The sequence below is a fragment of the Diceros bicornis genome, chromosome 16 (assembly GCF_020826845.1).
Source record: "Diceros bicornis minor isolate mBicDic1 chromosome 16, mDicBic1.mat.cur, whole genome shotgun sequence".
In the NCBI taxonomy this organism is placed as follows: domain Eukaryota; kingdom Metazoa; phylum Chordata; class Mammalia; order Perissodactyla; family Rhinocerotidae; genus Diceros; species Diceros bicornis.
The window spans coordinates 21645286-21668189 of record NC_080755.1 but is presented as its reverse complement, the minus strand read 5'-3'; the positions used below and the strand labels follow the sequence as shown (position 1 = coordinate 21668189).

The window sequence follows — 22904 nt, the reverse complement described above, 5'->3', positions numbered from 1 at the left end:
GCTGGTCACCTGCAGCCACGAGCAGCCTTCCCTTGTTGCCCCAGTGTCATACAAATGCAGTGCTATTGTTTTCTATGTGTGTCATGACTTTAAAAGTCTGAAAAGCACCGCCTTAGACTGAGCAATGGGGAAATGGGTCTTGTTCTTATTTGCCTGTGGTTTTCAGGAAATTCTGTTTTTCAGGCCCCAATATCCAGTGCACAAAGTCTGCCCATAGCAAGGGACAAGGCTGGCCTTGGACCAGTGACCTTGCCACTTGCTGATGGCTGCTTGGTTGTACCTGTGAAGAGAAAATCATTAGCAAAGCATTCAGCGACCAGCTTCGGCCCTAGCACGCTGTGTTCCCCCCCCCCCCGGGAGGAATGGTACACAGGACAACCCCGCGATATGCAAGGCTGCTCGTCATGGGGTGGGGTGTCTGGGCCCATGGATGCATTAGTCACCCCCTTCCTGCTGGGCTCCTCCCTTCCCATTGCTAGTAGGACAGTAGACCCAAGAGTGCCCCACAATGCAGCAAGCTATCTCAGGGTTCACACCTGTGCACAAATACACACGTGCACAAAACACGCATGCATGCAGCAATCAGGAAAATTTTTTTAAGATTTTTAAAAGTTCATTTCTAAAACATGCCTTCTAAATCTGTGCCCTAGGTTTTTAAGCAAATAATAGATCCACTGGTAGTCTTCAGTGCCTTGCCTGCTGTGCCTGGCACCTAGCAAATGCTTGATAAATATTTGTTGAATGTTGAATGAGTTTTGCTTAGTTTAGTTGAATGAGTTTTGCTATGACCTGGAGCAACTCAGCCACCACAGGGCTGTTGCAGCGTGAAGGTCGAACATTTTGTATCATCAGGTTCCAGGGTGACGTGAAGACTTAATGGCAGGCTGAGTCCAATCTGGGCAGCAAAGATTTACGTCCTTTTTTCTTCAAGGCAGACCAGAAAGGGATTTTCTAGTCTGGTTACCTTGAAGGGAAAGAATAAGGATAAGGGAATAAATCAACCCAGTCACAGCCCAGACACTGAGAAGCCAGATTAACAGAAGGGTGACACCTGCCTTCAGAATGTTTTCCTACAACTGATGCCTCCTCCCTAACACTCCCCCACCCCCCGTATCAGGGTCATCTCAAGATGCTTGAAAAAATGCAGATTCCCGGGCTCTACCTGCCATGTATGTAATCTGCATCTGAGAATACGAGGGAAATCTGCAGTTTTCCTCAGCATCCAGGCGATCGCCTGCATCTCAGAGTTTGGGTACCAGATCTGCAGAGAAGGGTTGTGGAACAAACGCATCAGCGTGCAGCACGATGGGGACAGCGGTGGTGTGGCAGGAGACAAGTTGTTAAAGTGAGGCTTTTATGGATTCTGTCTTGATTCTCATCGCTCAGACAATAATACTGACTGTGCTCATTTTGATCTGTCATGGTGAATAGTGTCATTGGGCCATGCCAAGGTCATTTTTGCTCTATGTTTTTTATCGGATTTTCATGTTTCCCCTCATCATACAAGAAAGTACTTTTATAATAATAAACTGTCTGTTCTATTTACTTGTTTGAAAAGTTAATTAGTAGGTATTCCAGAGAAGATTCTGGTAACTTCTTACAAAGTTAATATGTGAAAAATATGCTCCACTTTACTGTGTTCTTGAGAACAATAACATTAAAGGGGCTTAAAATTGACTGTTATTCATACAGCCCAGCTCACAAATCTCGTATGACTTTGGCTCCTCAAACCCTGCAGTCTCTGTCAGTCACATAACTCGGATTCTGGTTGAGCACTTTGAGAGCATCTTTATGGCAAATGAGGACCAGCATTAAAACAGCTCAGGTGAAGGGGCTGGCCCAGTGGTGTAGGGTGGTGTAGCCTGGTTAAGTTCGTGCGCTCTGCTTCAGCCATCCGGGATTCGCCGGTTCAGGTCCCAGGCGCAGACCTACGCATTGCTCATCAAAGCCATGCTGGGGCGGCATGCCATATAAAGTAGAGGAAGATGGGCATGGATGTTAGCCCAGGGCCGGTCTTCCTCAGCACAAAGAGGAGGATTGGCAACAGGTGTTAGCTTAGGGCTAATCTTCCACAAAAAAATAAATAAAATAAAACATTTTAGGTGAATTTCCAAAAGACAAAGTGCATTTTGGCCATGTAGAGTGCTTTGTGGGCAGGAATATTACATCCCACAGCATTATTCTTGTGTCTACCATATATCTCTGATACCATCTTCCCAGGCCACCGTGATCCATTTCCTAAGATATGAAATCTCCTTGTATCAGAAAGGAAGCGCCCCTACGTCAGTACACAGTGAGGTGTCCATGCTGTATGTATTCTTGCTGGAATAAAACAATGTGCAAGTTATTCTCAAGTTGGGGCGGGGGGTCTTTTTTATTGAGCCAATGCAGAAAATAAACATTTTCTCCTTAAGTTCCAAATAGGCAAACACATGATGTTATAATTTGCATTTAAACTTTGAGGACTTTAAAAAAATAATAAACCTCAGAAAGTCACACTGAAGGATACCTTATGGGTCCCCTGAGCATATAAATGCCCTCTGCTGAGACCTGAGGTGTGTTAATAGAAGAGTCCGGTTCACTACGTCTGCCTGCCAGACAGTTCAGTCTATTATCATTTTATAAATAACCCACTGAAATGCCATTTCTTCTCACTAGAGATGCAGGATTTATAGCCTCAATAGATGAATTATCAATATTCTGCTTCTGAAAGATTACTCTCAAGATGTTTTGAGATAGAAAGTAGCAACAGTTCATCCCCAAAGCAGCAAGCTGAAGTGGGTGCCTGATGTTTACATGCGGGGCCTCTGACCGTGCCCAGGATGGTCGTGTGGGAGAATGAGGGCGTGTGCGAGCCGGTAGGGGTGAGAAGTCGGCTGTGCTCTTACAAGGTGTGTGCATTTCAGGTATTCATATTCTAAAGGCAGACGCCCAGAAGCTCCAATCTGGTGGCAATCCCATTGGCAAAAGAAAATGTTAAAAAAAAAATCCATGTCTCAGTCCCACAGTTATATCGGCTATTTGCTGGACTGTCTGCATCTAATCAAGATGCAGTGTCAGTGGAAATGACACTGTCACTGGATAATGGCTTCCCGCTGCTACAGAAATGCCATGTGTCGGTTTGCTTCGTAATGACATTGCTGTTTATCTTTTCTGGTGGTAATGATTATTTTTACTCTTGTGCAACTTTTCTTATCATATTCCCCATATTCAGAAGATAAATTACAACTGTGCATAACAACTAACCACCACTTTCAAACAATGACAGACCTTGCCAGGCCAAGAGTGCTTCGTAACTGAAAGGTGAATTTGAGCTCGCCCAAACCTGTTCCATGATCTGAGCTGAATGTGTTCCAGAACTCCCACCCAGCCTAATTAGGCTTGGCTGGGCCCCTGCCACTCCTCCGAAAATTGATTTTTTAAAAAATGGTTTAGAAGGCCCTGCGGGCTTTAGAGCTTACATAAACAATGAAAACTCTTCTAGTCTCAAAGCAGTGCAAACAGTCAATATAAAAGAAAAAAAGAGGGATCTTTTAATTGTATCCCACTGATCCATAATCTTAGGAGCCCTAAAGAAGGTACTTCATCAAAACATCACCATTTTGATGATACATTGCAGAAGGAACAAGATGCATGAAGGGTGGAGTTCAGAGAAAATTGTTGGACACATTAAAATGGACTTGGTTGTAACAACCAAGCAAACCCAGGGAAGCATGTTACTCTGAATAGAGCTCTTTTTGCCCTGGCTAGATGTCTGTGACGAGCAGAAATGGAACAGGGACGAGACGGTTTGTATTTCCAAGTACACGGCCTGTCAGGCTCTTGAAGAACCCATTTGTAACCCTTTATGGAGATTTTAAAACTTAGCGAAAGTTTTCATTAGAAAAATGAGCTTTGGCTTTAGTGCACATCTCAGCAGGACTCCCAAATGACAAGCCACAGGGACGGCAAGTGTGGGACGCAGTGGTATCAATTGATGACTAAAACTTGTCCTCTTTTGTATATGATCATCTGAAAAGGAAGAGAAAAAATGAGAAGTGCTTGTTATTAGCTGGGAAGCTTTTATTTCTTTAACTGTTTTGCAGGTTAGTGCTTGGTTCTGTTTTTTTTGTCAGAAGGGATGGGGAGAAATATCAGTAGATACACCTACCGCCTAGTGAGTCTATGGACCGGCTTGGTGCCTCTGGGTAAATTCCTGAACTATGACAAACTGGGCCTGAGCCCCAGGAGGGCGTTGACGGTTGCACAAGACACACACCTACAACAGCGCATTGTTGGCCTTGGTGCAGCCAAAGGCAGAATGCTGTGAGCGGCCTCGCTCATGATTTCCCAACCCCACACACCTGAGGATGTTGTCTTTGAATCATGAGCTGATATAAATTTACTATTTTTCACATGTCATTTTGATTTGGTGACCATTTAAAAAATCTTGCGACATAAATTTGAAATCTTGAGCTTCTCAGAGTATAAAGCCAACCAGGCACATTGTCGTCCTTCATGATCTGAAGAAACAATTAGACACTTTTTTAAAAGAAAGGAGTGGTATGGACATTTTCTGTGTTCTTTAAAATGCTTCTATACTTTTGAAGCTGGATAAAAATGACTCTTGTCCAATGTGCAGCCTCCTTTCCTTCTTCTAAGGAGGTATAACTCACAGTCCTGAGGCTAAATCTCCTCCCTTTGGTTTTGTCATCTTAAAGCCTGGTTTCTGAAAGTGTTTTTAAGCTTCCTAGTCACTCTGAAGTCAGACAGCAACCAAATAATTCATTCATTTCCATTCATCCAACCGCCTCTCGATACTCTTGAGTAATTGAATGATACTCTGCTGCTGTTATGAGACCCTTGAATGATGTCAGGAATGAAGGAGTGTGGGGGTGGGGGTGTGTGTGTATGAAGCAGTGGGAAAGGGGTACAAAGGAATCAGGGTAGATTCACTTATTTTTTTCCATACATCTTCTGTTAGGTGCTTGAAAAGCATTTACCTAGTCTTTACATAAATTATATCTTTGCTGTTGTTTCTTTTTTATTAAGTGCTGTGTTAAGCTTCTGGGTTTTCACTTATAGGTACTAAGCAAAAGATTTAAGTACTTCGTTGTAAGCTGCTGTTTTGCTGGCTCCATTACGAGTAGGAAAAAAATTGTTACTTGAAAATAGAAACAGCTGGCTTCGCCGTAATCCTCTCATGGTGTCCTATAATTAAGACAATGCTTTTATTCGAAGTGACTACTATGGCGTAATTGTAAGTGAATTCTTACAGTCTGGAATAGTAAAACACTGAAGGAAGTGGGGACAAGTTCCATTTCATGTCCTGTTCTCATTATCTTCTCAAAGTAGGGCCGAGAGAGTGGAGCCACTGGGAGAGCAGCAATCTCCGGGGGACGGGCTGAGAGTCCACTCCATTTATTAGAGAGATTGATGGCATAGATGGAAGAATCAGGAGTGTGTCGTCATATAGGAAGGCACTAGTTCAATAGTTAGGGCTGCTAGTGCCCCGGAATAATAACAGTCACTGAAAAAGAGATGAAATGCAGTGGGAACACATGTAAAAGAGTTTGCTTGTGTAATAAGAAAACTAGAAACAAAACTGGAGTGGAACTCCAACATGAAGAAAGGACGGCAGGAGCTGCCGGAGCGGGAGAGGAGCCGGGAGCTCGGGACAGACGGACCCTGAGAGGCGGGGACAGCGTCGAGGACGGGCTGGCCCTCGCTCTTCAGGGAAAAGAGGCTGCATAGCTCAGCAACCCTCGGCAAGTCACCTATGGCTCTGTGCCTCAGTGTCTCCATCAGTAAAATCCAAATATTTCTTGTAAGTACTATATAGAGTTGTTCTGAGGATTAAATCAGATAATCCATAAAGTTTTTTTAGCAGAGTGCCTAACTCTCAAAAAAATGTTAGCTATTATAACATTTTTTTCTCTGAATAGTAATTATTATTGTAAAATGGAAAACATATTCTAGAGTTTTAAATCGAGAGAAAAAAGGAGTATCAAAAATACCTCCAAATATAGAACAGACTGTTGGGAGGAGGCTGGGGGCGGGCTGTGGGGGCAGGCCCATGTGCACGTGTGCAGGCTTGCCTGCCCAAAAAGAAAGCAAGAAAAAACCTAAACAGAAACCGTTTGAGCCGAAAATACCAGAGCAGGCTCCCAAGGGAGGTTATGGTGATCTGATCCGGGGCTGATCTTAAAAAAATAGCTGTTTGCCCTAGAAATCATTTTTAAGCAGACACTTGCTCAAACCAAAGAACAGGACCAGGTGATCTTAAAAGTTTTCTTCCAATTCCGGATTCCCAAAAGGATTTTATAGATAGTCAGAATTCTGTTTTGGCATAAAATCACCGAAGGATGAAAATCTCTCAGCATTTACTGAGCCCATGCCAGGCGGGCACAGTGCTAACCGAGGAGCAGGGGGACCACTGGGCTGTGAGGGAGTGGCCCCGAGCCGAGCCCTCAGTCCAACCGCCAGACTGTGCCTTCTGGCCTCAGCATTGGTTAGCTGGCTGCAGTGGCCTCCCTGTAAGATGGGGATGATAGTATTTACCTAGTTGAGTTGTGAAGACTCAGTACAGTGCCCTGCACGCAGTGAACACTCAATTAATGTAGCTTCTATCAGAATTCCGTTTACTCCTTATAGGAATTCTTTAGGCTAGGTATAATCCTCTTTCTCAGGTGAAGAAATCAAAACTCTGACTGAACTACTCCTAAAGATGGTAAAGCCAGGATTCAAACCCAGGTCTATGAGTTTTAGAGCTGACTGTGCCGGAGGCTCCTAGGACATTACTGAACGCACCATACCCAGGATCTTGTGAATAATGGTGCCATATGTGCCCTGCTCAGGTCGACGCTTTGCAAGATGCTCTTCATTTGCTGTGTCCCCAGCTCACCCACCATGTTCTTTCTTGCCTGAAATCTCTTCTCCAAGCCCCTGTGCCCTTCTCCTTATGCCTAGTGATCCTTAAAACCCTGCACAGGCATTGCCTCCTGCAGGAAGCCTTCCCTGCCTGCCTCAGGCTGCCTAGGTCCCTCTCTCCTTTCATGGCTCCCAGTGGGACTGTATCATGCTCGTTTTAAGACACCTGGCAGAGCACCAGGAACGTGGTAGGCATTCAATAAATGTAGAAATAAAAAGCCTACTTATGTAAATTCTAGGTTTTTTTAATCAGGTTTATTGTAATAATACATTTTTCATAGTAAACAGTGAATGTCACACTCCTAATTGAAGAAATTTTTCTAGCCAGAGTCATGGAGAGGACTCATGAGGTTCCTGGAGGATTAGCAGCCCCGAGTGGCCTCGAGCTCCCCCTGAGCCATCAGGATTGCAACGATCAGTGATCGATGCTCTGAAATGCTGAGTCCTGGAGTTGTTGGTGCTCTCATACTTTTTCTTATATCTTAAACTTATCTTTTACTTCTCCCCTAGTTTCTTCAGTTCTGTGCATCGTTTCAGAAAATGATGCTGCCTCAGGGAACAGGTACTGGAAACATTACTTCCCCATAAGTAGACATAATTTGTTTTGTTTGTTTTGTACTAAGAAGGTATTTTCTCTCTTAAATTACTTCTGTCCATTTCTATAACAAGCTCTGAATTAATTTTTATTGGCATTCATGAAATACAGGCAAAATTTCACAACTGTGGAAACATAACTATTCCTAGAATTTTTTAACAGTTATAACACTTTAAGTAAGCAAATTAAATGTTGTTTATGATCATTTAGACTTCTGAAACAATAAGTTGACTAGTAATTTTTTTTTTTTACATTATAATAGTGTCCAGTATAACATTCCCTTTTTAAAAAAGAAAAACTTTTTACCATGGACATTTAAAATATGTGCAAAAATAGAGAGAATACAATATTGAATGCCCACATTTCAGAAAGTTTCAGATATCAACCTAGCGTTTCTCCCCTTCCACCCACTTCGTTTCCTTCCTCTCCCATCTCAGCAGAAAAGAGGAAAAAGTCCCCACTGGTTGCAATGCTCCTTCCCTCCCCGCTGTTCTGAGTCCAGTTTCCCCCTGCAGTGACAGATCTCCACACACGTCTCGTGCATGCACACACACTCACACCCACAAACACACACACACTCAGGATTGCACATGCACAAACATGTGCACCTTCACCCACCCCTCTACCCCATTTGCCATCTTTCTTAGGTTTCAGATATTAGAACAGAAACTTGGTCACCAGAATCTACTAACTTGGATTAGTAGACATAAAAAAGTATGAAGCAGCAAGTGCTTCTGAAAATAAAATTATTTAATAGAAAAATACTCTTTAAATCTGATTTTTTTTAATTTATTTATTTTTTCCCCCAAAGCCCCAGTAGATAGTTGTATGTCATAGTTGCACATTCTTCTAGTTGCTGTATGTGGGACTCGGTCTCAGCACGGCCGGAGAAGCGGTGCGTCGGTGCAAACCCGGGATCCGAACCCGGGCCGCCAGCAGCGGAGCGCGTGCACTTAACCACTAAGCCATGGGGCCGGCCCAAATCTGATTTTTTTTTAAGTAATATCCTACTGATTGGTGGACTCACGGCAGATTGTTTTTCTGTTTTGCTGCTTCTTCGTCCTCTATACTTCTCCAATTTTTAACAATGAGTAGGTATCACTTTTGTAATTTAAAAATATCCCCAGGGGCTGGCCCAGTGGCATAGTGGTTAAGTTCCAGTGCTCTGTTTCCTCGGCGCAGGGTTCGCAGGTTTAGATCCCAGGCATGGACCTGCGCACTTCTTATCAAGCCATGCTGTAGCAAGTGTCCCACATATAAAATTGAGGAAGATGGGCACAGATGTTAGCTCAGGGCCGATCTTCCTCAGCAAAAAGAGGAGGATTGGCCACAGATGTTAGCTCAGGGCTACTCTTCCTCACCAAAAAATTAAAAGATGAAAAAAATTAAAATATCCCCAAAAAGTAATGCTAAAGTGGTAATTTGGAAGTTGCTTCTGAATCTCTTAGCCAGCAAACTACATCTGGACCAGAAATTAAATTCAATCTTTTCCTCATGTCCAAAACATATTTTCTATGGCTCAGAAGCCCAGAGGTGGAAAAAAAAAGGGCATTTCTTGGCACAAGAGAGCTAAGTGGGTGAAAAGGCACAACAACCTGTGTCCTGCCCTTTTCTCATCATCTTTATCCCTTGCTCTGTCTTTGGCAGTTCATTCTCAACCCCACCCTTGGGCAGGGTCTCCTCCACCCTCCCTGGGCAAGTCGATCCTGCTGCTCTGCAGAGGATCCCTTCTCTTACCACCTGCCTCCCAGTGTAATTACCCTGTGTGGACTGGCTCTGGAGAGTTGAAAGGATTAAACCGCTTGCCTCTGGTCAAGCAGGGTCTGGTGTCGTGTTACAGGCCATGGTACTTGACGTGCCGGGGTGTTCACCAGGCAGCGGAAGGTGAATTGGGTGTGGGAAACCACTCCAAGCTAAATTTCCTTAGCTATAGGGAAACCTCACAGGCGTTTGTCAGGACTCAGTGTAGGGACACAGCTAATATGGGACACCACAGCTGCAAGGTATATGGAGCTAGAACCTCATGTGTATCCCTCTCTCCAGAAGTTTTCATTGTCCTAAGAATCCTCACTTTCCCAGCCCCTATTATGCCCCTTCATGGGGGTACCAACAGCTTGAGGCTTGGGGTGCTTTGGTCCCATTAAGTTCCCTTCAGTGTAGGGTCTCTTCTCAGTATAGGAGCCCTCAACTACACCAAGGCCCTGAGCCTCAACTTTTTGTATCCCAGCTATTAAGTAAATTCATTTCCCACAAAGTTGATAATAACCAAACTTGCTTGGGATAACATGCAACATTAGCAAACTCTCTTGAACTATAAAAATTGTGCATTTCTCAAGGGAAGTTGTTCAGTTGTCTTCTTCTTCTTCTTTGTTGTCGTTGTTGTTTTGAAATTATAAATGAAAAGGCATTATATGTAGCGGTCAAGAACACAGGCTTTAGAATCAGACCTAGGTTGGAACCTAAGCCATGTGACAGCCATTCTGGGCTTCAGTTTACTCATCTGTGAAATGGGAATGATATGGCCACCTCTAGGATCACTCTTAAGAATGAAATGAGATAAAGTCCGTAAGACAGCCAGCTCACTCTTTGGCACATAATGCTATTCAATAAATAGTAACTAGCATTAGATCAGTTGTCCTGCATGGGCTTGAATGTGACCGTCCTCTGCCCATCACCCCAGGGGCAGCATGGCGGGTTTAGAGCCAGCTCTGTGTCTAGCCAGCTGTGCCTCCTTGAGCATTACATATTTGGAACTCTCTCCATTTGTAAAGTGGGAGGTTGAATTAGGTCACCCTGGAGATCCTTCACTTCTAAAACTGTGTTTGGCTATTTAAGAAAAAGTGCTGTGACAGTTCAGAGTGACAGAATGACTAACTGAAAGCATCTCAAGTCGATGACATTGACTTGGTCCTCTCTAGTCTCTCTGCTCATCCTCCTGGGCTCTGGTTCTCAACTCCACTGTTCATTAGACTTGCTTGGGGAGCTTTTTAAGAAACGCAGATGCCTGGCCAATAGTTACATCAGCATGTGTGGTGCTGGGCATCAGTATTTTTTAAAAGCTCCCCCCCAGGGGATTCCATTGTGGAGCCAGGGTTAAGAACCACGGCTGTATGCAAATGACCCAGTGAAAAGCAAGGCAGAGGAGACAGGATTGGATAAGCCACAAGCTGGATCTGTGAGACGTGATGTCAGATATGATATTTCAATTCTCACTTTTAAATTTGCTCTTTTCCTTAACATTGCTGAGAGCATAGCCTTACATCAGTCCCCATCGCCCTTGAAACCAAATCCAAACTCCTTGACCTGGCTTGTACAGCTCTGCGGGATCTGAGTACTGCTCCTCCAGCCTCAATTTTCAGTCAGCCTGACTCTACGCCCCAGTGGAGAGTAATCACGTCAGGTTTTTTCCAGCTTCAAGCCTCCGTATCTTCCCTCCCCATCTCCTTTCTTACCTAACCTTACCCCCTGCCCCTGTACTTGGCCAACTTCTGCTTGTCCTTCAGGTCTCGAGTGAACTTTCTCTTTCTTCCCTGCCTCCTCAAAGTGAGTTGGGTGCGCCTCCTGTGTACTCCCTAGCCCGCTCTACACACCCAGTGACACGCTCCATCACACCGCACTTGATCTGCATTCCCAGCCCCACAGACTCTTAAATTCCACGAAAGCAAGGAGTGTGGCTTGTTCACCACTGCATCCCCTGTATTTCGCATGGTCAGACTCAGTGAATACTGGTGGAAAGAATGAATGAATAACTGAGTGACTACACAATAAAGAAGGAAAGAGAAATTCTTCAGGAACTAAGTCACAGTAAATTAGAGAAACCAGGTCCTATAAATGAATGAATACATAAGAAAAAATAAATTCTTAATGACTGATTCCCACTCAGCCAGGTAAGTCAGATCCTATCCCTATACTCTTTCATTCTTTAATGCCAGGGAGGGGGGAGCCATAGTGGGAAACCAGACTTACTTTCCACCAAAAGGAGCTTAATTTCCTCGGAGATTTGGTCCTGCATTATTTGCTCGATAAACAAGTGTAGTCAACAGAGTGCTAACATTAAAAAGCAAGAAACATGAATATATTTCAGTATCTGTTCATGCATATTTTCAGTGAACCTTTATAATCCTATTAGCTAATGAAATATTTACAGATAAAATGATAGGATGTTTGGGATTTACTTTAAAAATCCTAGTGGGGGAGAGGGAGGCATAGAGATATAGGTGAAACAAATCAGACAAGAGTTGATAGCTTTTGAGGCTGGATGGACACAGAGGGGTTCATTATATTTTCTCTGCTTTCACATAAGTTTTAAATTGTCCAAAATAAAATGTTAAAAAACAAATGTTAAAAAAAAAATAAAATTGTGGAAGGAAGTTTTTCTCAGCATTGCCACTTGGTTCAATGAATGTTTAAAAAAAAAATGAAAGGCAGCCATACATCATCTGGACCAGCTTGGTCTTGGTCAGTTGGAAAACAGGAATGTTCTCCAAGGTTAGTAAACTGTAATCAGTTCCACGTAGTTTTCAGACCCCAGAGTTTACAAATCACTGCAGTTTGATTTGTAACTCCATTCATATGTCCACAAGAAATACAGCCCGTGCTGATGTCCCCTCTACTTGTGCAGCCAAACAATGCTTTTCCACACCCCATTCAGGCTGATCTCAAAACCCACCCAAGGACGCCATTTTATGATCACTGGCACCACCCTGTCCTGCTGCATTGTTTTCACAATACAAAACCTTCCTCCTTTTAAACCTAGAAGAAAATCAGCAGCACTGTGCTTCCTTTTATTACTCCTAACATTTGTTGCCTCAAACACGGGGATTCTTTCTTCACCGAGAGGCCTTTCGCCTCAGGAATGTGCATGGGCCTGGCCCACGGGTCTTCCTTTCCAAGGCTTTCCCTCTTCTCTTCACCGTCCTTTCCCTCCCAGCCCCTGGGGACCACACAGCTTCCTCCGCCCGGAGCAAGAGGCCGGGAAGGTTCTCCCACCACCTTTCCGGAGCAGGAGGCCGGGAAGGTTCTCCCACCACCTTCAGGCCCTCGCCCCGTCCTCCTGGGCCACCAAGCGCAAGCTCGCGGCCTAGGCTGCGGCCGCCACGGGTTCCGGGCCTCGCTGCTCTGCACATGGGGCCGCGGCCCGGCTGGGGTGTCTCATCTGCCCGCTGGAGTCCAATCCTTCCTCCTCAGCTTCTCGTGGCCTTCCGTCTTGAATGAGTCCGCCTGGAGACCCCACTTCTCCCGCTCCTGGCCCAGAGGCCGCTGCCGCTTCTCCATCCCGCGCTGGGCCTCCTTTCAGATTTCCCTCCTGCTCCTTCCTTCCCAACTTTTCCTATTCTGCATAAGTCGGATGTGAATGTGCTTCTGATTGCAAGTGTGCCCAATTTCCTGCAGCTGCCAAAGGTGGATTTTTTTTTTTTTCCTTCCTAAAAACCATTTAAGTGACACGTCTCTCCTACCTTGGAAAGATCTATAACGATACACTTCTGCCAAGATTGTTCCGTTTTCTCCTTTAATCCTGTTTCTCAGTGCTTGCAGTCTTCTACCAGCTGCTTTCATAGACATTTTTTTTTTTTGGTGAGGAAGATCAGCCCTGAGCTAACATCCATGCCAATCCTCCTCTTTTTGCTGAGGAAGACTGGCCCTGGGCTAACATCTGTGCCCATGTTCCTCCACTTTATATGGGACACCACCACAGCATGGCCTGACAAGGGGTGCCTCGGTGCACGCGGGGATCCCAACCCCAGGCCCGCAGCAGGGGAGCACAGGCACTTAACCGCTACACCACGGGGCTGCCCCATAGACATTTTTATTTGCTAGTTTGGGATACCTTATATTGCTGTGCTCTTTTTAAGTATGCCATGACCCCATTTGATTTTCTCATCAACCCTGAGAAAAACTTAGGGTAATTTTATAAAAGAAAACCAGACCATTTTATAAAAGACATGCAGACGCAGAGAAGTCACCCAGAATTCACCCAGACTGCAGCTAGTAACTGGCCAGGCCTCATTCCCCTCTCTACACAGTCACTTCTTTACTCATTCCGTAAAGATGTATTAATCACTCATTCTGACCGGAGTTAAGTACAAGTCTAAATTTAAAAAATGAGCATTTAAGAATAAAAAGCATAGGATTTGTTTAAGAATAAAATATTTACTTTCACCTCTTTACTAAAGTGACTTGTAATCATTGATACTAATTTATTTCAGGCTACAAAAATAATCAGTATACACTCTTGGATTTCATTGTAAAGCTCTTGCTGAACAAATATAAGATAGAAATAAAAACTCTAGATCAAAAGCTTTCATTCCATAGTAGTAATTCTTTTCATTCCAATCATTGTAGGGAGGCCCCTTTAAGATCAAACAGACTGTGCCCAAATCCCCCAATGCTACTTATCTAGTTGGGCAAGTTACTCATCATTTTGAGCCTATTTCTTCATCTTTAAAAGGAGGATAATGGATTTGTTAGACATAAAGTGAGTAGGATAGTTCAGAGTATCTGGAAAGCACTTAATAAATATAACTCCGTTTTCTTCCCCTGTCAACTGTAAATTTATCAGGTTATTAACAGTGAAGAATAAAATGTTTTAATAATAGGCAAACAAGTCTCATTCTTTACGATACTGCACCAGTCTGTCCTGGAAGCTCCATAAATAAGTAACTAGGTGTATTTTAGTCTCACTGCCCCTTCTTTATGTAGCCTACCGTTTGATTGATGTGTTAATGAGAAATGAATGACAAGGTAGCATGCAGTGAAAGAATCCTTGAATGGTTGTAATCCACACCCTGGATAATCACCTTCAATTCATGGAAAGTTAGACAAAAACATTAGCTGAGAAAAGTATATTGAGTTTTAGAAATATGACCTGACTGTAATTAGTTGCTTTCTTTTTTGTACTTACTACCTTCAGGTAGGACATGAGTTTTCTAATTATCTTTATTTATTTTTTTTTTAATAATTTTATTTATTTATTTATTTTTCCCCAAAGCCCCAGTAGATAGTTGTATGTCGTAGTTGCACATCCTTCTAGTTGCTGTATGTGGGACACGGCCTCAGCATGGCCGGAGAAGTGGTGCATCGGTGCACGCCTGGGATCCGAACCCAGGCCGCCAGCAGCAGAGCGCGCGCACCTAACCGCTAAGCCACGGGGCCAGCCCTCTAATTATCTTTAAAAGATTTTTATTGAAACAGAAATTCACACACCTTTCTTTTTTGGGAGAGAGGGGAATAGCTTTCCTATTTGTTCGTTGTATTTTAAGAGGGGTGGAATTATTGATTTACCATTACATCTGGCCCATTTCAACATAAGATTAGAAAATGTATGATTTCAAAATCATCTTCAGAGCCACAAAACGATATTCCTAATCAGTTCTCATCAATTATTATGAGTTCTGCAAAAGCTTTTCATTAAAAAATGGGGCCATTTGCTTGCCTACACTGTTAGTGAAAAGTAAAATGCACCTTTTGGTCAAGGAAGTGATTGCTAGTATGTAAATTCTATTTTCTGATATAGGATATTTGTCTGTTATTAGCCAGCCTTCTGCTTGTTCATAGTATGGATGTGACCACTTTCTATTAACTAAATATATACTAAAGTGTGTAGGGTCAGCCTTCCTTAAAGGGATAAAGAATAATGGATTGAAAATGCTTTACCTGTAGCACATTGTTCAAAAGTTTACTCTAAAATGAAAAGAACATATTATGGATTCCTGTTTGTAAAAATTACCTATAGCCACTTATGTTCCAGAACTAGGTCATATTTTTTGCGTGGTCAAATATTTATATTTTATAATGATTCCTGGCTGTTACAAGTGATTTTTGCTGAGACCTAAAAAACTAGACTGTATATTGTTAATGGAAAACATATTCTCTTAGACAAGTGATATTTTCAATTATTCTTTTTTATAATTAAATGTATTATAATATAATAATATATTATAATATAATATAATATAATATAATATAATAATAATATAATATAATAATATATATAATAATAAATGTATAATTAAATGTAAAAGCATATACGCATTGCTTTATTTTTTAAAAGTTTGGGATTCATGGATAGGGAAAGCTCAGAAAACAGATTTCTTAAAAACAAAATTGCTTTTTTCATAGAATCTGTTTAAAAGATACTTTGGAGCAATAACATTTTTTTAAAGCAGAAGAGAAGGTTGTTTTAAGTAACACAGAGGAAAAGACATGCTCTTCTATTACAGTGACAGCACTTAGCCATAATCACCATGTCAGGAACATTTTCTTTACAGGTAAAAGACAGTGAATAAAAGAATTTACTTGAGAAAGGCTGAGACTATTTTGAATTGTGTGGTTCTGAGATATTTATCAAGCCGGGGCCACTACTTCTCAGGGCACCATAACTACTTCATGAGTGATTTTTCCTGACTGCCATCTTTGAAAGTGCTACCTTTGACAGTGACACGAAACAGTAGCTCTTAGTCTTAGTGGCTGAACAATTGATTCTAATCGTCTTCACTGTTTCCTCTTTTCTATCACAGAATCGGAAGACTTTTTGATGGTACAGAGCCCATTGTTTTGGACAGTCTCAAACAGCACTATTTCATTGACAGAGATGGACAGATGTTCAGATATATCTTGAATTTTCTACGAACATCAAAACTCCTCATTCCTGATGATTTCAAGGTGAGGGATTCACATTAAATTACCAGTAGCATAAATATGTGATTTGTTTTGATGTGCTCCAAAAAATATTTCTAGTTCTACGTTTTTAACATATACCAACTCTAATGGCATCAGAGGTCTCTGACACAGACACAGACATACTGTCTTCATGAAATAGAGTACGTGGTCATTAAAATTTTACATGAGGACTGCTTTTTTTTTTTTTTTATTTTTTCCCCCAAAGCCCCAGTAGATAGTTGTATGTCACAGTTGCACATCCTTCTAGTTGCTGTATGTGGGACGCGGCCTCAGCATGGCCGGAGAAGCAGTGTGTCGGTGCGCGCCCAGGATCCGAACCCGGGCCGCCAGCAGTGGAGCGCACGCACTTAACTGCTAAGGCACGGGGCCGGCCCAGGACTGCTTTTTATATAAAGAATTGAATAACAGTTCAACACATTGAAAATAAGCTGGTTAAATTGAAAACTTAGTTCTGATAAGTCTTAGTGAGGTAGAGAATAAAAGAAAACATCCATAGCTTAATAAAGACTTTGTCTCCCAGAAATTTAAAGCAAGCCTTATACTTACATTATGTAACATATTAGAATTGTTCCCTTGTAAAGTTAGTAACAAGTATTAAAGTTGTGCTGGCAACTGTAGGCAATGGAATTAGACCAGAAGAACAAATAGAAAGTGTTAATATTAGAAGGGAATATACACAAATGTAATCTTTGCAGCTGTCAATATTTCTCTAAATAGAAGATTCTAAAGAATCAACTAAATACTATTAGAACTAATAAAGAACTCATTAAAGCATCTAAATTCAGGATCAATATATTACAGTCAATAGCTTTCCTATAGATTAGCAAGAGTCAATTATAAGATATAATGGAAAAATATACCATTCACAATAACAACAAAAATTATGACACCTAGGAATAAAGCTAACAAGAAATATGCAAAGTGTGATTGAGAAAACTGCAAATCTCTACATACAGGTATAAAGGAAGAGTTGAATTAACGAAGGGATATTCTGTGTTCCTGGATGGGAAGACTCAATATTGTTAAGACGTCAGCTATGCCCAAATTACTCAATACAAAACCATTTAAGTCACAGATTTTTAGAAAATTAAATTTGACCCATTTATAAAGCTTATGTAGAAGAAAAAAATGTTTAAGAATAGCTAAAAAAATTTTGGTGGTGTTAGTAGTGGTGGGCAATGGTGTATGTGTCCTACAAGACGTCAAAACATAGTCTAGAGCTATAGTAATTAGCAAATGTGATCCTGATGGGGCTAAAATAGACAAATAGATCAATGGAGAAGAACAGAGTCTGGAGAGAGAGGTGTGTGTGTATATAGGAATTTGATATATTATAAAGGTGGTGTTTTGAATCAGTGGGAAAAGAACAATCAGGAATTGGCACTGAGACAATTAGCCCCAAGATATTTGGGGAAAATGTAAAGCCAGAGCCGTATCTCATATCATAAGTTCACAAAAATTCCAGAAATAAACACAAAAATTAAACCTATAAAAGCATTAGAAAAAAATATAAAAGAATTTCTAAGTATAATTTTGAGGCAGAGAGGGCCTACTTAAGCAAGACTTAATACCCAGAAGATCTCCTTTAAAACAAAAATTGTTAAATTACAGACACTATATATAAATAAATGATGTGTCAGACTAGAAGAGATATTTACAACAGAAGATTAATATCCATCATAATAGAGCTCCTAAAAATCTATAAGAAACCTACAAACAACCCAATGGAAAACATTTTTAGATATAAACAAAAATTTCTCAAAGAAAAAAACAGAAATTGCCAATAAACATTTGAGAAGATATTCGATCTCTCTAGTATCAAAGAAATAAAGCTTAAATGAGATACCCTTTTTTATCCATCAGATTGGCAAAAATTAAAAAATTGATAATATATAGTGTTGGGAATATAAGTGTGGTTGGGAGTGAAAACTTTAAACATTGTTGGAGGGCAATTCAGCAGTAGTTTTTTAATTTTCAAAATACATACTCTGATCTAGCAATTTCATGTCTATTAATTTATCTTCTAGAAATATTCACATAAATATGCAAAGGTGTATGTACATAGGATGTTTATTGTAGTCATATTTGAAGTAGCAAAAACTAGACGCAGCTAAGAAAAATGTTCAACAGTGGCACATGGTTACAATATAGAATATCCATACTATGGAATAGTTTAAAAGAATGTGGTACAGGCCAGTGGTTAGGTTTGCACGTTCTGCTTCGGTGGCCCAGGGTTCGCTGGTTTGGATCCTGGGTGCAGACCTACTCACCGCTCATCAAGCCATGCTGAGGTGGCATCCCATGTAGAAGAGCTACAACTCTACAACTATGATACACAACTATGTACTGGGGCTTTGGGGAGAAAAAAGAAAAAAACAAGAGGAAGATTGGCAACAGATGTTAGCACAGGGCCAATCTTCCTCTCTTCAAAAAAAAAAAAAAAAGAATGTGGTAGATCTATGTCTGTTGATATGTGTCTATGGGGGGAATCACCAAGATTTTATTGTTCAGTGAAAATATTAAGTTGCAGAATATGTATAGTATGTTCCTATTTATGTAAAAAATTATGTGTATGTGTGTATAAAATACATAGAAAAAGATCTAGAAGAATAGGTCCCAAATTAATGGTGTTCAGGATGTCTCTCATCCATCCTCTCCTTCAGGATTTTGAACATGGAGCATCTGCCAAGGATGATTAGTCAAAGGGAAAAGAGAGTATAGAGGGTGATATTATGTACACATTTATCTTACATGAAACAGATCTATCCATTTGGCAAGAAAATAGAGTAAGAACTGCAGCTAGCATGTGCAGTTCCCTGCAGCCCTGGAATGAGCCTGAGGAGAATCATGACCCCACTGCTCCCCAGCCAATGGCAGCTCCCAGGGGCCTCTCGGAGTGTGTATCTCATGGTGCGAAGTGTGAGTCCAAGGTTCAAAGACATGTGGGGTTGGTTTGTGCAACATGGCTCCTAAATGAAAGTTGGCTACTTCATCAGTGATGATGTCTCCCAACTCAGGAAGGAAAACGGATTGACGGTCTATTTCTAACATGACACCTTCCTAGAGGGTTTTCAAGGGTGGTTTTCAATATATAGTTCTTTCTTTCCTGCCTTCCCCTCATGCCACTTCATTCACTGGCAAGCATCTTATGCTAGGATCTCAGGTAATAGCTAGATTAGATAGAGTTACCCCATAGGCCTGAGGCCGAAGTGAAGTCTCCTACCTCCAGCCCTCAGTCTAAACCTGGGGATGCACCTGCTTAGACACAAGCTCAGAGAGAGCTGGCTAGGTTTAGACAGCAGACCCCAAGGCTGCTGGGACGACCAGCTGCATAGCTGAGGACAGCAGGCCCGCTTCTCACGCTAGCTGCAGGTGGAACAGAGAGCTCGGAAGAAAGTCAAGACTGCTTCTAGAAAGCAGGCTCTGGCCCTACGTGGAGAGAGGAAATGGGGCTGAGTCCTGCAGTGGGCACAGGAAGTGAAAGGAGTCAGGAGAGGGCAGAGGGCCTGCTGTATGTGGGCATGGACTTCAGCAGTGGCCCCCTCCCCACCCCGCTAATCAAACCTGGTACCACGATGTTGGGTGTTCCCCAATCGGATCTGGGCTCGCTCCTGTGTGGGGAGAGCAAGTAAGCGAGTAGAGAGAAGGGCTGAAAGCGTGATCTGGCGAGGGGGGCGAACGTTTTCTTACTCTCTTGTATTTTCCTAGAAGGCAGGCAGTGGAATAGGAAGAGATGCTGAAGGAGGGAAATTTCACTTTTAGTTCTAAGGTGATCGCCTTTCCAAATGCCCACTCAGAATCTCTACCTGGATAGTTCCTTGGCTCGTTAAACTTAAGTTGCCCAAACATGAGCTGGCTGTGCCTGCCTCCCCTGTCCCTCCACCACCACCATGAAACCTGCTTCTCTTCCTTTGTGTCCTATCGCAGTAAAAGATGCCAGAATCCACCCACCAGCTCCAGGCAGGAACCTGGGAGTCATTCTGCACTTCTTCCTCTTCACCTCCCACGTAGGATCCATCAGTGAGTCTCCATCGTACCTCCCGGATACTTCTCGAATCAGTCCACTCCTCTCATCCCACCTCCCTGGTGGGATGCTCTCTGGATGACTTGGAGTCGTCCCCTCTCCCACCCTTACCCCCTCTCATCCACTCTCCATGTTGAAACCAGGAGACACTTTTTTTCACTGAACTTTTAACTTTGAGATCATTGTAGATTCTCATGCAGTTGTAAGAAATAATAGAGAGATCCTATATTACCAGTTACCCCCAATAATAACATCTTGCAAAATTATAGTACAACATCACAACCGGGATATTGACATTGATACATTCAAGGTACAGGACATCTCCATCATCACAAGGATCCCTCCTATTGCCCTTTCATAGCCACATACCACCTCCCCTTCCTCCATCTCCCTCCCCATCCCTGACCAAGGGACACTTTTCAAAAAGGATAGTGTATGATGACTTGCTCCTGCTTAAAACTCTGCAGGGGCTTCCCATTCATTGTTCATGGAGCAAAGTAGCACATCTTTGTCAGAGCCCATGTGGCCCAGAAGGCTCCAGCCCCTGCCCACCTCACCTGACTCTTACCCTACACATATGCCCTACGGGACTTCTCTTAGTTCCTCAAACACACCGTCTTCCTGCCCCCTTCAGAACAGAACATTCTGTCTGCCTGATGCTCTTTCCCTGGCCTTTATTTGTCCCTCAGGGCTCATTGTATTCATCACTAAGCTGTCCCATGCCTAGGCTAGCTTAGGTGTGCCTCTACCTCCTGATTCTCTAGGGTCACACACAATACATTTGTAATTGTCTCTATTGTTGAGCGCTATTATACCCAGCTGTAAGTTACAAATGCTTTCAGCTGCAGGTGGTGGAATGGCCAATCAACAGTGCCTTAAACTAATGGAGATTTGTTTTTCTCACATAAGATGTCAGAGGCATGGCTGTTAGCAGTGGTGTCTGCTCAGTGACCAGAATTCTCAGTCTTTTTGGTTTGCCATCCTCAGTGTTGACATTTGGGCCTCATGCTTGTCACTTCAAAGTCATAAGGTGACTGCCACAGCTCCAGGCATCACATCCTCATTCAAGGCAGGAAAAAGGGGCAAAGGCTTTTAACTCACAAGACTTTGTCCTTGTCAAAAGATCCCCAGTAGGGGACTGGCCCCGTGGCGTAGTCGTTAAGTGCACGTGCTCCGCTGCAGGTGGCCCGGGCTCAGATCCCAGGCGCGCACCGACGCACCACTTGTCAGGCCATGCTGTGGTGGCATCCCGCATAAAGTGGAGGAAGATCGGCATGGATGTTAGCTCAGGGCCAGTCTTCCTCAGCAAAAAGAGGAGGATTGGCATGGATATTAGCTCAGGGCTGATCTTCCCCACACACACACAAAAAAAGATCCCCAGTAGACCTTCCCTTTATAGCTCATTGGCCAGAACTGAGTCTCCCGTAGCTGCAAAGGAGCCTGGGCAAGTGGTTTATTCTTTTTCAGCCTCTGTAGTGAGAGAAACGGACAAAGGATAAGGGGCTGGGAATAGCTGTTGGGGAAGCTGGCCAGAAGTGCCTGTCACACAGGCCCTGCCACATATTAAGTATGTAAATATTTGTGGCATGAGTGAATGAATGTATGGATGGATGAATGAATGAAGTGAGTCTCACATTCAAACAAGATTCTTGTTCATATCTATCTGGTCATGTACTTTCTTATACTTGGACTCTAGGTATTTTGCATATATCTTGACTCTTTACTTTGTAAGGGTCTCACAGGCAGGGACGTTTTTATGTTTTTCTGGAGGACATTGTGTGCTGGGCACATAACAACCGCTTAGTATTAATTAATTTAAACAAAGCCGAAAAAGGTCAGAAGAGTCCTAGGAGACTAGCAGGCACCACACTTCTCTTTAAAATTATATAGGGCTAAATGGAAAATAGAAAACGTGTATTATACATCATCATCCTAAACTACCTATCGGGGTAATATATTAATTTATAATTCCCGTGGTTAAAAGAGATGCAGACTCCAGGGACTACAAAACAATTCGTGGAGAATCATGGTTAGAAAATGATAATAGCCATTTGTTTTTAGTTGCAGTGTGTTCCAGAAACGGTATTTTAAACACATGTAAATGTGGCAGGCATTATTTTTTGTACACGAGCATTCAGGTTAGATGCTGGGGAGGGAAAGTGCATAGGAGTTAAGCTGTGGCCAATTCCAAACGACATCCCTTGAGGACTCACCCGGTCACCCAGCTGGCTAAGACTGGGATGGTGGCTTCTCTGCACCTTTTGAGCTCCCCGGGGATTCCAGAGCCCTGAGATACCTGCTGCTCTTCATCAGTTCTACGCACCGAACACGCCCTTTAATTGGCTAAGGATGTGGCTGTGGCCCATGCTTGGGGGGAAAATACAAAAAGCATGTCAAGTGAAACTCACGTATGCCGGGGCCCTGAAATGTTTCCCACGGAAGCTCTGGGTGACAAGCTGTAAATTACAGGGTGTTCTGGAACCTGGAGGAGCGGCAGGAGAATGGAAGCTGAGGTGGCCATTCAGCTCTTGCGGCTGAGGATGGAATTGCAGCACCACCAGTCAGTTTATGCAGATCACAAATACAGGCGCACAGATGAGCCCTCAGCCTGCCCGTCCCTGAACGCTGTAACAGGTGCTTTCTTCCTCATCAGAGTTCATTTCCTGACCCTGGAAAAGGGACGCAGCATCTGGCAGG

The 22904-nt window shown here is 42.7% G+C and overlaps 1 protein-coding gene across 4 annotated transcripts in view; it reads left to right on the top strand.

The window, feature by feature from the left end:
- The window catches only part of KCTD1 (potassium channel tetramerization domain containing 1), a 188174-nt gene that overhangs the window by 148407 nt on the left and 16863 nt on the right, over positions 1–22904 (top strand). For all 4 annotated transcript variants that reach the window (XM_058556922.1, XM_058556923.1, XM_058556924.1 and 1 more), the window contains exon 3: positions 16021–16165. In XM_058556922.1, coding sequence (XP_058412905.1) covers positions 16021–16165 — 145 coding nt within the window. The remainder of the gene's footprint in view (positions 1–16020; positions 16166–22904) is intronic.